Source organism: Toxorhynchites rutilus, chromosome 1, assembly GCF_029784135.1.
Source record: "Toxorhynchites rutilus septentrionalis strain SRP chromosome 1, ASM2978413v1, whole genome shotgun sequence".
Classification (NCBI taxonomy): Eukaryota; Metazoa; Arthropoda; class Insecta; order Diptera; family Culicidae; genus Toxorhynchites; species Toxorhynchites rutilus.
In genome coordinates, this window is record NC_073744.1 from 184153306 (window position 1) to 184171001 (window position 17696).

The window sequence follows — 17696 nt, forward strand, 5'->3', positions numbered from 1 at the left end:
TCAACCACTTGTATATAATATCCGTTACATTAAATAAATGTTTGACACAGAAAATATGATAGAATAAAGACAGCCCTGAATCGGACAATTCCTTTCTCGAGTTTTGCTCTTATCAACACATTCGGCTATTCATTTTTATTCCTTAAGAATAGCCCTGTATTTAGGAGTTATTTAATCTACTAGACCCCTTAACTAGACACCTAACTAATGTGTAATATGTCAATCTCCATTATTCTCATCCCAAGATTGAGTGTAGCTGGTCTAGTGCAGGGGTTTTCAGATTTTTGCATTTTTTGATCAATAAAACAAATCCTATTTGTATTGACATTGCCCAACTGGGAACAACTCTTTTTCTGTTACGCGTCGTAGATACACGACATCTGGCCCGGAGTAAACAAGATATATCACTATAAATACCAGTAAAATTTATTTAAAGAGTGTTTTTTTCAAGATAGGTTTTCAAGTGGGAGCATTTGCTATAACATTGCGGAGCACCATTTGAAAACCCCTGGTCTAGTAGATCAAAACCAATATTGCCTTCTGGTTCGCAGCCAGTTGCAGTAGTGCTAGTAGCTATGAAAAGAAACTCTGAATTAAACTGATCCTCGGCGGAAAAAAAATCACCCGAAACAAAACTGAAGTAGTTGTTTTCATATATGCCTTCGCATGTGCATTAGAATGAATTCAGGTCAATCATTACATTTCTACACCCTTCGGCACCCTCCAAAAGCATGTTTTTTTTAAAACAAACAAACCGCCTGAGATGAAAGCTATAATTAACACTTTGTCAGTTGAGTGATCGACGATGCCTCGTCTGCTTGCGATCGCAAGCGATCGCTCTCTTGCATATTTGCTCGCTATCTCTTTCTCTCGGTCGCTCACTGAAATGTTCTTGAGGCGCACATCACTTAGAAGGGCAGCAGAAACAGAAGTAGATCACTGGATTCAAGTGCAAGGTGTAAGCAGAGCTGCGATTTGTCGTGAGAATCAAGTGATGGTACTCACACAAAGTTAATCAACAAATTTTGTACTACGATTATCTTTGGTGACCATCTCAAAGCCAGTTCAATAGTGTGAGAAGAGTATTATCACAACACTAACACATGGTGAGCTTCTACTTGACAGTAGAAATCCGAGCTCTTTGGTGAGTGTCCTGTTGCTGAAATGTCAGAATAGTGCGACACTCAAAAGTCTAGCTGATGGTTTGGTGTTTGGCGATATTCACAACATTCGCCTCTTTGTGTTCGTTCTTTACGGCCAGGGGTGCCAGATGTGAATATACAGTTTCATTTTAAATACAATTTGAAGAATATTGTATTTTCAGGCATGTATTTTCTTTTCATCATCAGATGGCCTTAATGTTTTTAGTGGCACTTCGCCGACTCTACGTATTATTACACGTGTCATTTGTATTAGTACTTAGTTTGTGGAATGACACGCCTTGATTATCCCCTCTATTGCGGATCCCGATCGGGTTTGAAATTAGCAAAATGATGCATTTTGAAACCGGTTCGACTTCGATTTTTTTTTTACCAAATTTGTTTCTCAACGTTGCAACGATGCTAAATTTGTAGACATATTCGCAATTTTACTGATGTTTGATGTCCTGCCTATCCTTTTGCAGACTTATATTTTCAGTTGCAAACTGCAGGGATATGGCATTTCTACTCTTTATTTACTCTGGAGGTGATGACATTTACTTTGACAAAGGCCAACACGAAAACAACAAGTCACCAAGTATTTTTGTATACATTATACATCAAATATTTTTGTGTACAATGGCTCTCTGGGTTGACCGCTACCGACCGCGCCAGCTATCCAAACTGGACTACCACAAAACGCAAGTTACGCATCAGATCAATCTTTACTCCCAGGGAGACTTCCCGCATGTTCTACGGCCCTTCCAGGCCAATAACAAAACTCGCATCATGTGTCTGCTGCGGAAACTTTACCAACCGAGCGCGGAACGGCTACGCAATGAGATAATGAATTTCACAACGCCCCCGAACCGGAAGGTGGAAATCAGGAGCATCAGCAGTAATTACCACATCGAGTTGAATTCATCGGTTGCCGTGATATATAACAGGGTGGTCGTGTCGAATTTGATCCAGCAAATTGATCCCAGTGGGTAGAGGGAATATGAGACTCGTCTTGTCCGAAGTGGATTAGCTGATCAAAGATACCCAGGATGCGCTGAGAAGAACCATTGAAAAGTATTTGTCTACGTGCAGATTGATTTTGTGCGCCAATTCTACTTCGCGGGTTATTCCCGCGGTTAGGAGTCGTTGCTTGAGTAAGAGTGCCGGCTCTATCTTAGGAGGATATTCTTAAAATTTTGTATGTAAGATTGTCATTTGTTTGTTTCTTGAATGTAACAACACTATTTGCATTTCGGCACATTCCTTCGGAGCTAACGAAAAGAATTACGCTATCCTCATGCTGGAAGCTTGCAAGGTACAACTGTAACCGTTCACGGTCAACTATAAGGTGCCGTAAATCGACAGGCAAATATTCCTTCGAGAAACCGCCAATCAGATTGTCCTCGAACAAAGTCCACAGAAGCTGGAAGTGGTGACGAAACAGCTATACGAACTGCTATCCCAAGGCGTTCTATCGAATGTTATAATCTGTGGATTGGTACCGAATCTGGTTAAAAATTGCGACGAGTCTGAAGACGCAAACGTTGAATTTTGCCGGGTACTATGAACACCGGATGCAGCAAGGAAGCAAACATATATTCCATCTGGAATTGTTCGTGGCGCAGTTAATGGCACGGTATAAGAAGTTTCTCAATAAAGCCTCAATGCAAGTGGATGATTTTTAAGCGATTCTTTGAGATCGCAATTTTCTTTCGTTTTATGAAAAAATAAAATTTTTGTGTTCATCACACGTTTATTAACTAAACTTCAATAGTTCTGGTAATGATTAACTCAAAATAAAAAAAAACACGCATTGTCGGTTTTCAATCGGATCGTTTTCATGATCCGCAAAATAATTATGAAATGGTAAATTTATCAATATACTTAAATACCATTTCATTCAAAAACCATTATGCTGCACCATGTTCATTTGAAAATTATATTTAATGTAACTTTTAAAATCATGACACCATAATATTTTTTATTATATATGTCTGTTCATTTTAACTACAAGGAGGCGATCTGGCGTAGTGGTAACATCCATGCCTCTCACGCTGAAGGTCACGAGTTCAATTCTCACTCCCGACATTCTTCCAAAAATGGAAGTAAAAGTGACGAACCAGCCAAATGAGTTGAAAATCACTATAATACAGATAAAAAAAAAAAAAAAATTAACTACAAGAAATAGATATTCGCTCGATTAATCGAATACTGAAAGACAATTGTTCGAATGAATCGAATATTGGCCCCACGATTAATCGATAATCGAAAAAACGAAAAATTTAGACATCTCTAACAACAACAATAACTTCTACATCAACAAACGAATCTAAACAACCGTCGCGATTGTCAGAAATGATTGGAACTGTCTGATCACTCACATTTCTACTACCATCATACGCCACAACCACCGCTCTCGTAACGTAAAGTTGTAAACAGAGCGATCGGCAGTGAGAGGCATTGGAACCAACCGTAATTTGGTTAGGTGTCAGAATCAAAATAGTGAGTATCACTACTGAATATTTGGATCTCACGTGCCGTGAGAGGAATTGAGTGACTATGGTCAGCTTTTTTGTGACATTGACGGTGATGAATTGCAGCTCTGGGTGTAAGACTGCGCGTATTGAACCATATTGCACGGGCCTCAGCCGTTGGCTGTGCACTGATGATAATGATGATGGGATCACTTAGTAAAGTCTGCTTCATTTAATATTGGAACAAATTCTTTTGCTCATTGTGGCGCTCCTAGTGGACGGATTTGGAAACTTTTTTCACCCACGTGTCGGGAAATTCATTACCTTTCACCATGTATTTATGTCATAACACCAAACGATAGCATTTTGTAAACAACCGCCATGGAAGCCGAACGGAGAGATAAAATTGTGCACAGTTTTCTTGAAAATCCATTGTTGTCGGCATCTAAGCTAGCTAAACAGCTTAAAATGCCCAGAAATACCGTATGGCGTGTTATCAAGCAGTACAAGGAAACATTGACGACGGCTCGGAAGCCGCATTCGAAACGTCGGAGTGGAACTGTCGACCGGAAACTGCGTGGGAAAGTCATCAAGGCCGTCAAGAGGAATCCCAATCTTTCAGACCGCGATTTGGCCAATAAGTTCCAGGCCGCTCACAGTACGGTGCGACGAATTCGTCTCCGGGAAGGAATAAGGTCATTCCGAGCCAGCAAACAGCCAAATCGGACGCTGAAGCAGAACAATGTGGCCAGAATCCGTGCTCGAAAGCTGTACGACCAAGTGCTGACCAAGTTCGACGGATGTATTCTGATGGACGATGAGACCTACGTGAAGGCGGACTTTGGGCAAATCCCAGGTCAAAAATTTTATTTGGCGACGGCTCGGGGGGATGTACCTGCAAAATTTAAGTTCGTGTTTGCGGATAAATTCGCCCGCAAGTACATAATTTGGCAGGGGATATGCAGTTGTGGACAGAAAACCAAAGTCTTTCTCACTGACAAGACAATGACATCAGAAGTCTACAAAAAAGAGTGCCTACAGAAACGGATTCTGCCGTTTATTCGTGCCCACGACCGTCCAGTAATGTTTTGGCCGGACTTCGCAAGCTGCCATTACAGCAAAACGGTTATGGAATGGTACGCAACGAACGGGGTCAGCGTAATACCGAAGGACCTCAACCCCCCAAACTGCCCCCAGTTCCGGCCGATAGAGAAATACTGGGCAATCACGAAGCGAAGGCTTAAGGCAAAGGGAAAACTTGTTAGGAACATGACTCAAATGAAGAACTGGTGGAATGAAATCGCCAAAACGGTGGACGAGAAGGGTGTGCGCCGCCTAATGTGCCGTATTACGGGAAAAGTACGAGAATTTCTTCGAAACAGCAATGAATAATTTTTTTAATTTTTTTTTATGAAAGAGTAAAGAAAATGCTACATTTGTATGAAAAACAAATTATGAATTCGTTAATAAATGACTGAACTACACGCAATTGTTTGTGTTCCAATATTAAATGAAGCAGACTTTACAAATGAGTCGAGTATCAAATATCGATAATAACTCACCCCGCGTGCTAATTCGATCAGAACAGAACAGAGACCACCTTCGCCGGGCATTGAGACAATATAATACATTGTTGCTGTTCCATAAACCTTCGAAATCACATAAATCCTGACAAGAAAAAAAAATTGATAGCGAACGACGAATGGACCAGTGTCCACCCAGAGTCCACCTGTGTAGCACTTGTATTTCGCTAGGACTCGATCATCGATCTCATTGTTGTCACGATCTCCGGGTGGTGTTCGATGTAATTTAGTTTTCATGTTAGCATCTCGTAAATAATGCACCGCACCCCCGGTTCCGATTTGCATACTGTCCAAAGCGGAGTACCGTGTGCACGAAGGTAGTGACTAATCCTGCCGGGAAAGCGTTGATACCTAATAACTTGCATAATGTTCAGCATCTCGTTTGCTTACTTGGTTCGTGGGTTCGTGGGTTCAATACAAGCCGGACATGGCTGTCAGTTGGAATACAATACATTTGCCAGAGGTTCTGAAACACCTGGGTTGACTGGGAAACTGATTGTTGTACACTCAATTCTCTCTTTGTACGGATTTTCAATGCGGTTTCACTAAATCACGAGGAGTTTTGACAATTTAAGATGTCGAATAGAGGCGCATAAACTACAAAGTTGAAAGCCTCTTTAAAACAAAGAAGCAAGCGAGCGAGATACCGATATGTATAAAGGTACATTGTGCCAAATATATACCGAGAATTTGTTATTTTTAATCTTCCCACTGAACAATTTTCAATTTTTTATGTTTGTAATACTGTCGGTGGTCTTAATGTCAATTTTGCACGATCTGTCATTCAGTTTGTTTTTCAGCGTCATTAACTCTCTTGTACTCGCGTGCAAAATCATAACACGTATACTCGCGCACGGTGTCACAGACCGAAAATTGAACTTCTCTGTAATGTTGCCATTGTGTATTTTTCAGGCTTTATTGGCATTTATTTGAAGAAGAGGGCATGATTGAATAAAAAACTCCAAAAAATATGTTTCTTCGTCTTTATTATGTTTTAAAAGCCATCTAATTGAGCCTCCTCAAAATAGAGTAATTTTTGATACTCCAACACAAATAACGAAATTCGAATTTTTCAGTGTTATTAATTAAAAGTAAGCAACTGAACATAATTCATGGAAGTATAAAGAGCTATAAAATAACATAAGAACGTATTAATAGATTGTGGTTTCATTGGAGTATGAATCAGAACATAGCATAACTGCATGCTCGAAACAAACATATTTTCTACATTTCATGCAGTTGTTGCGTATTTTTTGGATCTTTTATTGGAGAGAAGAATGTATAACGACCTTCTAGATAATTACCATACGATAAAGGTTCTGGAATATAAATATTTCTAATATTCTTTGTCTCTGTTTTCTTGGTAAACTAAGAATGAATGCCTGGGGCATAAAAAGATGATATAAAAGGATTTCTTGTAACTTGCTTTTCTTTTTCTTGCTTTTATGTCGATATTATCTATTATAAAAAATATCCCCGAAACTAACTGTTAAAAATTACCATAAGCTACCGATTAGTTTATAGTTTACTGTTTACAATTCTTCCACAAGTGAAATTCTTTCACAAGTGTGTATTTGTATGACCATTAAATTTAGCGAATAACTATACGAAAGTTAAACATTTATATTTTGCTTTTGAACGTATGAATCTAACTACGAATATATCGACGAATAGTTAATATATGGACCCGTTCAATTCAGTTACAAAAGGGACTGAAATCAAATAAGAATAGTCCTCTAATAATCTTATCCATTATATTCAATAAATATTCCACGCCATTAACATTAATTCATACATTTCATTCAATAATATTCTAGAATATGAAAAAAGGCACTTGTCCAAAAAAGTTACTCCTATACTCGCGTCGGTGTGTCAGACCGAAAGTGTTAAAAAAGTGGCACACATCCCCTTTGTATCAACACGTGCGATACGCCAAACGATGATGAACGACGAATAACGAAGCTAGAGAGAATCGCAAAGTCGTAGTGTTGATATTTTCTGAGACATGAACGAATTATGGATTTCTCGGTCTGACAGACCGAGAATGCGCGAGTATAGGAGTGTTAAAAACAAGTTAACTTTTTTCGCTCTGCGATTTCTTATATGGATAATCAGCATGCTGCTATGCTTTGACTTGAGAAAGACAACGGATGTACATGCACTAACGAAATTTTTGTTCAGGTTTAGTAAACACACTGAAGACACTGAGCGTCGCAGAGAAGTGTTTTACTAGAGTTTTTAACACTTTTCATTTAAAAGGCTGTAGCTCTAATCGTCATTTAACACGTTCGTCGCCCAAAGCGACTTTTCTGAGTTTCTTGCGGAGCCCAATTTGCGGATAAATTATTAAATGAAGATCAAACTTAGTTTGTAGACAACTTTTACATGATCTAGCAATATTTTATTTGATTTGAAGATGAATTGACAACAATAACGCATGCCAAAGTCATATTATATGGGTTTCGTAAAAAGCTGCAGTTAAAACCATCTACACTATGCACACTATGAATTAATAAAAAGTATAGTATAAATATTATATTGATATGATTATAATTTTATTATTTTTCTACATATCCTATAGTTATACTTAGGTGCCTATTCTATCGAATTCCTTTTAAAAATTCTATTCAATATGAACGAGGAAAGTGCCTTCCATACCTGGGTGACGGGGCGACGAAAATGTCAAAAGACTGTAGCTTTGACTGATTGTTTTGTGGAAAAACATACACGAAGGAAAAATCTATAAAACTTTTAAAAATATATACAAAATCTTGAATCACTCAAAAACCGTTCTTTCGATCCCCTTCATATATGTTGTGCCAAAACGTAAAGTCATAACCGGAATTTTCGATCACGTTACCAGAATAGAGAATTTTTAGAAATTTCTAACATTCATATACTGTAACAACGATGATAAACATTTTTTAGCTAGTGTGAGCCGATAATTTGACTCAAGGCGCTTATATCAATGTATAGAAGGAAGGGGATTACGGTTTGTGGAGCGGGGGTTGTTTGTTTTTTCATTGCTAGGATACGCCATTTTTGCATTCTCACATGCGAGAAAAGTGGAAATGAGAATGAAACTCTACAAAAGCATTCCTTCACTTTCACATAAATTCGCGAAAGCCGAACATAGTAGGCATCGTTCAAATAAGCGTCGTAGCAGTTTGTAGAGAGCCGCCGGCAGCGTTCTGATGCTGTTTGTAAACAATAACGACAGCAATTCCAATATTGCCGAAAGTGCATTTCATATGATTGTTTCACCTGGTATATATAGAGGCGCCTTGCTTTGGCTAGACCATTTTCGGTAATTTTCTGTCACAAATTTCAGCAAAACGTACTGTTCTGAATCATATTTCGGACGCTTAAGGCATATGATGCAGAAAACAGGTCTCAACTTTATGCACAGGTATTATTTGGTTGATATTTTTAATAAATTCGTTCAATGTGCTTTTAAGCTTTCTATTGAATTCACATTTCGGACACTTTATTTTGTAATTTTTTGAACGAAAATTACATAACACTCGATTATATTTTTTAGTCAACTGCGAAACACTTACCAAGCAATCACAGTAACCTGGTTACGATGATGAGAACTGATGAAACACGAGAGAAATTTAAATATTGATAAAGGGGTAAATTCTACGTGCTCACGCTAAGCAAATGTCAAACACAAACGATAATGGATGGATTTTAGATTTTGGATGGTTTTTTTCCTACTATGTAATAATTCAAATGTAATTCTCAAATGAAGTAATAGTGAAACCAAGGGATTACGTTAAAGTAGTAGTTGAGGGCCTCAAAATGAAAGGGGTGTAAGTGACATCATCGATTTCTCTACATCGACTTTCTCTTTTGGTTATAACATAGCTGCAAATTCATTCCCAACTGTGTTTGACAATGTGGAAGATAGGCCTTGTCTATCGGATTCTATAGCAATCTCAAATTGGAACGTATTTGCAGCTGAGTAATTAACTAAAGAAAAAGTTAATGAAGAGAAATCGATCAAATCACAAATCACCCCTTTCATTCTAAGCCCCTCAGTTGTAATATTAATTTTATAGTTATATAATCAGTGCATGAAGCATTTCAAAATATTAGAACAAAGTGTCCGAAATATGATTCAGAAAGTTACCTAGCGGATGAGTGAAAATGACGACAAGAATAAATTTGCCCTACTATAAAGCAGTATAAAGCAAGTACTTTTTTCTCATTTGTTTACTCGATTATGGCATCTTGTCTGCCACAGAATAGAGAAACGAATGGAAAATTTTAGTGTTTTGGAACCAGGTATAAACATCAGTGACGACGTTCAGCGTGATGGATGACAGAAGAGGAAGGAAGAAGTTCCTATCTACATTCGCTGACTTAATGGGAATGTTTCCAAAAGACATTTGGGGGATTTTCAATACAGGTTATCAATGAAGTAAAATTCAAAGCACACCCGCATGGATAACACATGTTTTGAGCAAATTAAAAAAAAGTTTAGTAATTATGAATGATTCAGTGAATCCTACATATAAACCCTACACTCTTGTTCTACGCTCAGTTGTCCCATGTTACTTTTTGACATTTTTTTACTTTTCTTCATAATCTTCCGGAAAAACACAAAAAAAGTTATTGTTTGTTCTCAGTATTTCAGAAAACAACATCAAGCTCAATTGTCCCATGTTGATATTCTACGCATAACTGTTCCACCATGTATTTTTTGTAGGTCCATAATAAATAAATCGATTCGAGTGCAAGAATTTTACGTCACACTTTCAGCAGAGCTAATGCACTCATTACTTGTTGAAGTAGAGCCGGTTAAAAGCAAACAGAGCCCTGGAAAAGAGAAACGTTCAATAACTCTGTCATTTTTTGAAATTTGAACATATGCATAGAAGGATTTTTTTTATCAAATATGATCCTGTATCACCCCTTGAAAGAATCTGTACTTTAACAAAATTTTAAGGGGATGAATCAAAAATTAAATTCTTATTATATATTCAAGAAACAAACAATGTATGTATACAAAGCAATTTATATTCTTTTTCGACTCGATTATATACAGTATTCGATTATATGCAGTGAAAAGAATTTGGAGTATATAATCGAGTCTGCCCTGTACCACTAAATTCCAATACATGAGCCTATTGGGAAGAACCAAATAGCAAGAAATTCCAGCTCAAAGAAATGGCAATGAAAAAACAGGGAATAGATAATTAAGTTTTAGGTGACTGTCACAAAAGATAGTAGCTTTCGAACAATCTTGTCAGAACCTAATTCAAATAAGAATCACATACACACTAGGAAAATTTTCATTTCATCTCCCAGTGTGATTAAAAATCGACCGATAGGAGTATTTTTCCGTTCATTTTCAAACTTGTTTGTTTGCCTTTTACGTCACTCAGAGATAATTTAATCATTTGTTGCAAATTTTTCCTAATGCATCTTATTAGACATTGAGTGTAACTTCATCATGTTGAACCCAGTAGATAGGGGATTTTTATTTATCAGGACGATTGTTGCGTCGTTCAGAGCAACGAGACGCACTTATTCTTGAGTTTCGCACTGTAACGCCGCAAACAATCGCAAGAACTGTTCCCAAAAAATATGTGCCTATGACAGAAAATTTTGTTTAAATAGGCAAAACAGCTGTATACTATTTAACAACACACAATTTCACACGCGAAACAGTTCGCGGTTCATTGGAAAGCAATCGCGCAGCAGATCGGAATAAGAATTGTTAGTGGGTGACGGTTTAGGATTTTTTTCACGCTCTTTTACGGTGAATTCTCTAGATTTTACATTCGTTCCAGTGATTAGTTCCAGTAGTACCGGACAAACAATTAGGAAACATGTGCAGTTTTTAAAATATGTAGCGTGTCAAATAAAACTCGGGCCTGGTAGTGAAAATGACCTTTTAAACAAGTTGTTTTAACCCCTTGAACGGGAATAACGAGTCCAACTCGTCATAAATTTTGCTGAACAAACTGACAATGACGAGCTGAACTCGCCAGAAATTATTGAGGTTTGATGCTTTTTATGAGAGCTGTAAGTCATATCGAGTCTATTGCTTTGATATACTTGTGTGCATTCTTCTAACGGTAAATAACCGTTAGAATGTAATTTTTATGAATCTATGCGGCCATTATCGCATAATAAATGCATACGTAAATGAACGAAACAACGTGAAGTGCAATAGCGGTTATTTTACTAGTGATACCCATCTATAGAAATTATTATATTTTTGACGTAGAACTTTCAGGAAGGGTGTCAAATCAGAAAACAGGTCACGGTTTTATGAAATAAAGTTAATGTTAATAACTATTTTCACTGTGAATGAATTCTCATGATTTGTATACCAATCGAATCGGAAATTCTCCAAGATTTTTTTGATATGCTAAACAATGCAATTCGCTAATCTCTAAGCATTTTAAATTCATGAAAACTGGAAGACCTTTTTTTTCCCATATCTTTGTTCTGCCGATTTGTTTGCTAATCCTACCCGTATTTTAAATGCTTATAACTCGAACATTTCTTAACAGATCGGAAAGATGCTTGCATCAATTGATGGGAAATATTTCTACGCGTCTATCACAATTTGTAAAAAGTTATTTTCCATGAGATGAACAATTGAATAACTGTAAAATGTCAAGCGTTATCTAAACGCCCTAACTGCCAAGTTTTGATTGGCCCGATTTACGGTTTCCGCAACACAGACTTCAAAATCGATGTACATATGGAAATCTACTTTGCAAACATACATGCAACTCGAGGGTATTTTTATTCCCACCGAGCTGTGTTTCCCTAACACAGACTTCAAAATTAATGTGCCTGGGGGAATCTGCTTTGCAAATACATGTAAGTCGGGGGTATTTTTTGGTGTTGAGTACTTTTGTGCTCACTTGTCGTTGTGCAGACCGGGATATGTTTCCCTAAAACGTACTTTTAAACTGAGAAGCCTGGGAAAATGGTCATTTTAGATACTAGAGGTGAATGAACTTTCGGGGTTCGAGAAAATGAGGAAAATGTAGAATACAATGATCGTTCGGCAATTTTTCCGTTCACATATTTTGGTAGTCCTAGCCATCATATCAAACGTAAAAGGACGTTGATTAAATTTATTTGTAACGAAGAACATAATCTATTAAAAAAATTACGATGCATTCTAAAATAATATTCGAAGTGGTAAACAAGTGGATTGCATAATGCAATTGCGTAGTTTCTTCGTCGGAAATATGCGGTCGTGTCCTAGATACAACCCCTTTCAATTTTTTTGAGGGGAATAGAATAAATATGTAACGTGTAGAAATATTACCAGATATGGCTAAAAGAATGGGGAAATTATTAAAAATTAAATCGTCTGCCAGAGCAGCGTTGACTGAAAACAGATTGTCCTTCAATGGGTTAGTATTTGTTGATTTTGATATTCATAGAAATTTCCTCCAGCTTCAAACATCCTTTTGAAATCGATTGAATAGAGATATATGTGCATGCTTCAACTCCTTTTGCAGATGTGGCATTCAACGCGTCAACTGAAGTCGTTCGAATGGCCCCAATGTCGTCAAAATTGTAATTTTTTCTCTAATTATTGAAGAAAAAGAAAAGTACAGGGTGCCAAATCGGGTGAATGCGGCACATCGTTTAGAACACAGACACGATTTCGAGCCAGGAATTGACGCCTGATCAGTGATTTGTGAATCGACACTATCGTGAAGAAGAGTACAACTTTCTGGATTGCAATATTCGGGTCAAATTCGGCGGATTCTGGTCATCGAATGCTTCAAAACTCTAAGATAATATTCTCTCTTAACCGTTTGACCAGGCGAAACAAACTCTTTATAGCTTAATAGTTTGATATAATTTGAGTCTCGGAACTTGAATGACACACTGTGTATATCAGTTCTTTTCTAATTAAAAAAAATGAATTCGAAAATATATTTTATCGACAACGCATCTGAATGTTTTTATTTGATTTTAAATACGGTTTTCTATGGCGCACATAAATTAGTATCGAACATCATCGGAATTATTTTACAACCTAGATATATTTTGAAAATATAATGCAAATAATTTCACTGAGAAAAAACACCCGAAAAAAGACTGTCACACACTGTCAAACAGAGGTAAAATATGTACATTTCACTCACCACATCATATCCAACGTCGTAATGGGTTCCACGGGTGTACAGAATCGGGATGGCCTGGCGCCGAGGGATGTTTTTGATCGATGGAGTCATACTGCTCGATTCACTGGTGGTGATAAATAGAAGACCCAAAAAGCAGATTTACTACTATTTTCGTGCACACAGATTCTATCTCACACTGAATCTGATTTCAAATATTAAGCTGTCACTATCACTCTTAACTGTTCAAAGTATCCTTTTTTTTTTCAAATAATCGAATTATCACTGCCTCTTAACACTTGATAGTTCTGCTTTTTCCCGGCTAGATCGGCTAGATGTACCTCGGTCAAGAATTGCAGCGCAACTAAGCCTAAAAAGTGCTCGCTGTAGCCGATTTATACTATTATACCATAGAAAAGAAGGAAAACGCTAGCGCGCTGAGGGACACTAGAGACCGACTGACCGACGTAACCGACAGGGCCCTTTTTTGCGAACCACCACAACTCGAGCCAAGAGACGCCAGAGACGGTGTGCCTTATGGTGTTGTAGGAGGTGGTGAGGCACACGAGAGAAAGAGACGTGGCTGGCGAAGAATGCTACATAGAACAACACCCGAGTTCAGTTCCACACTTGTCTGACTTCGATTGTGCACTGTAGATGTCGTAGGTCTCGACTTAGAACACTTTGGCCAGGTGGTGCTGTTTATAAGCGCGTCTACCTGACGCGCGTGGTTTGCTCTCTCTCGCTCATATTTCCCGCACTCACGATAAACGTCTGTCCGTCAGCACAACTCACCAGTGTCGTGTTACAAGGGGGGAGAGGGTGGTATCGATCGATCAAGGCACGACGAGGCTGTGACGTCGCGGGAGAAAAATATCGTGGCTAACGGTCCAGTCTAAGAATCTTACCCCATTTTTTTTGTTGTGTTAACCTTGCACTTTATTGTAACCGATACACGAAATTCGATCAACGCCACCAAGCAACCGAATGTCACGGATCTACCCACTGAATGGCACCGCTCGGTCATGGTCAAACTCATCCGAGCCCACTGCCAGAGCCGATATAATCCGAGCCAACATCTGTTGTGCACATGGAGGAGCACTTCCATATCCGAACCGTTTCCAACGCAGCGCTTGTATGCATGCGTGGGGAGAAATTTAGCCTTTTCGTGCAAGAGTTGGACGTCTTTTGGGCATATGGCCGCAAACATGGTTTGACAAAATAATTTGACGCCTTGTGTGTTTCCGTGAGATGCAAATTGGCGCGCGGAGAATAAGCACATATGCTGGCCTCGCCGTTTGACGGTGATGGGTATAATTTTCTCATTCGTTTCATTTGCTCATAGTGTATGTGCACTAAATCGATTTATCCGACTAGCGACCGATCCGAAATTCGATCGTCACTTCATTGTCTTAACGGAACTCCTCAAATTACCCAAAAATTTAGGGTTTGTGTACCGAGTTCTCCGTGCGATTTTCAGAGTCTGCGGTCAGATTTTGTTTTGATTAACACCTAATCGCTCAGGGTTGTGGTCTGCTTATAGTGTCAAATTCCACAATTTGGCGTCGCCTATTTCGGATAATATGATACGCTCTGCTCATGTGGCCTGTATACATACAGTGTCCGACGTAAATAAGAATCCATCAATGGGTTGTGAAATTACACAGTTAAACACAAAAAATATTTTTCATATGTTATGCAGTGACGTCTCGATTATATCACTCTCAAAAAATTTTTCGCGTGATGTAATGGAAACGTGATACTTTCGAAACATTTTTTTTGTAATAAAAAATCTGTGTTTCATCTCCAATATGTGTAATTTAAACACTTTTTTCTCTGTTGCATGCAAAATATGTAGAGAAACATTTATTACATTATTCATTACATGAGCTGTAATACAACATGTTATTACACAATGCAATATAACATATCGAGATTTTTGTTGCAAATCTTTTCTCATAGCAATTTCTCGTTCATTTATTAAAAAACAGTATACAAGCTAAAACAAAGTTATTTGTACTGCGCATTCTTATAACTCGAATTATTAACTGTCATTCTGTGTGAATTGTTTTCTGCTGATTGATGTTATCCGATCACATATTAGTGTAGTGCGGGGCAAAGGCGCGCCTAACTGTTGTCGTCCAATAACTCTTGAAATAAAAGCAAATGACATTCAATTTGCTTACCAAATTGTAACTGCATGTATTACCTTCGAAACGTAGTACAAGAATTTCTCGAGTTTTGTTTGTAGTTAGACAAAAACCTATTCTAATACAAAATGGCAAATGCGTACATTTGCCCCATAGTGGGGGCAAAGGTGCGCACCGTACGGGGCAAAAGTGCGCACTTATTGAATTGAACTTCTGAGGTGACTTGTAACTATACTTTATCATTAACAGCGGAAGAAGCATCATTACCAGAGTGTGTAGGCACCATCTTGCACTGTGATCACGCGTATTCTAGAGCTTGCCACTCAGAATGCATTCAAGGTGTGTTATTTGGCATAGAAATCTCAACTAAGTACTAATAAAAATGACGCAAGTAATACTACGTTGAGACGGCGAAGTTCCTCTAGGAACGTTAGTGCCATTGAAGAAGAAGAAGAAGGCACCATCCAGTGGAAGGAGGGGGCTGTATGTGTTTTATGGGTGGAGATGAGTGGGTGTTATGGTCGATATCTGAAAATGTCAAACATTTGAAACAGAATTCTTTTTTATTAACATACTAGCTGACCCGGCGAACTTCGTCCCACCCACAATTGATATCAATATAAATAAAAATGATTTGGTGTCCGTTCCTCACGATTTAACTCAAGAACGGAACAACGGATTTGGACAGTCAGTATCAGGGTTGATGCGTCTTAGTCTCCGTCAGGTTTATATGCCAAAAAAGTTATGAAAATTTGAAAGTCATGTATTTAGTAAATTTTGTATGGAAGTTGAAAAACAGGAAAGTCATTTTAGTAAATTTGATGATTCGAACAGTCGAACAGATTTGAACAGTCAGTATCAGGTTTGATGTGTCTTAGTCTTGAAACTCATTTTTAATTATTTTTACGGAATTGTTTATTTTTCTTCCTCGTCTTGGATTTCAGTTCTGAGGACTCCTACCTTTGCCTTGGAGCGCTATTGCTTCGTTGCGCTGTTGTGGGGTTCGAAGAGCCAGACGATGGTTCCTCATGAAGCTAAAATCCCAATATCTTCCTGCCAGTTTTGCAACTTGGTTGAATTTGTGCTGAAGGTTGTTGGCTTTTGCAAAATCAAACGCCAGACGACGTGAATCTTTGAGAGTCATACTATAGAAAGCTTTATCAGTGCTCTGCAGTGGTACACCAGATACTCACTCGTAAACAATTGTCTGAAACGCCCTTGGTGCTCGTTGGCACATCCCAGCAGAAGTAGAAATGTCAATAAAAGAAGATTCAAATCATAAATCACTCACTGATATGAGCCTCTTCCTCAGAGCAGATTCAAAAATATCGAGGTCTGCCGCAATCCGACGCTTCGAGACTCCCTCTCGAAGCCTCTGTCGGTCCATTTGAGCATTTCTGGAGTGCATTTCTTCAAATCAGTTCTCTTCTTGTGGGTCCCGTCAAAAATTTGGTTGAAAACATTTTATAATTTTTTTTTCAGAGCAAAACTCTGGTTCGAACTTTTACCCTACAGCCACTGCACACCTTTGCCCCACAAGCAGTTTTTGAACTAATCGAATTTAAAAAAAATATTCTTGAACTTTTTCGCAAAAACGAATACGCACTATCATCTACAATAGAATGATGGTTTCTTTGACAGTGTAGTTTCGAACTTTCCAGTTATTTTAGGTAAGTTAATCGTCATCTCCAAAACTGAAAAAATTAGATCAAAACATCGCAAAACTCTTTTTACCTCATATCTTTTTGCCACTATCATGAAATGTATCTTGTTTATATGTGTGAGCTGCTGGTGTAATAAAGGGTGTGTCACATCAAATTGCATCACGGAAAAAACGCTGTAGAAATTCGCCCAGTAGACCGATCCTTTTGAAAATTTTAGACAGTAAAATAAAAACTATTAAACAACTTTTGGCATTTTCTTTTTATTCATACTTCGAGCCCAAGCCCGTATGCTCGCACCTTTCTCTTTACCCCGTCCATAAGGTTCTGTAGAACGTCAGGTTGTAGTTTTTTTTGAACAGAAATCCATTTTCTCTTGAAGTCCGCCTCCGATTTGACAACTTTTGGGTTCTTTCGGAAGGCCTGCTTCATAATCACCCAATTTTTCTCTATTGGGCGAAGCTCCGGCGCGTTGGGAGGGTTCATTTCCTTTAGCACGAAGGTGACCCCGTTGGCTTCGTACCACTCCAAGACGTCCTTTGAATAGTGGCACGAAGCGAGATCCGGCCAGAAGATGG

General features: G+C 38.2%; 1 protein-coding gene across 1 annotated transcript in view; it reads right to left on the reverse strand.

Annotated features, from left to right (window-relative positions):
• The window catches only part of LOC129766510 (beta-alanyl-dopamine/carcinine hydrolase), a 41335-nt gene extending 27346 nt beyond the window's left edge, over positions 1–13989 (reverse strand). Inside the window, exon 1 of the mRNA XM_055767078.1 lies at positions 13332–13989. Coding sequence (XP_055623053.1) covers positions 13332–13421 — 90 coding nt within the window. The 5' untranslated portion in view covers positions 13422–13989. The remainder of the gene's footprint in view (positions 1–13331) is intronic.
• Between the last annotated feature and the right edge of the window lie 3707 nt (positions 13990–17696).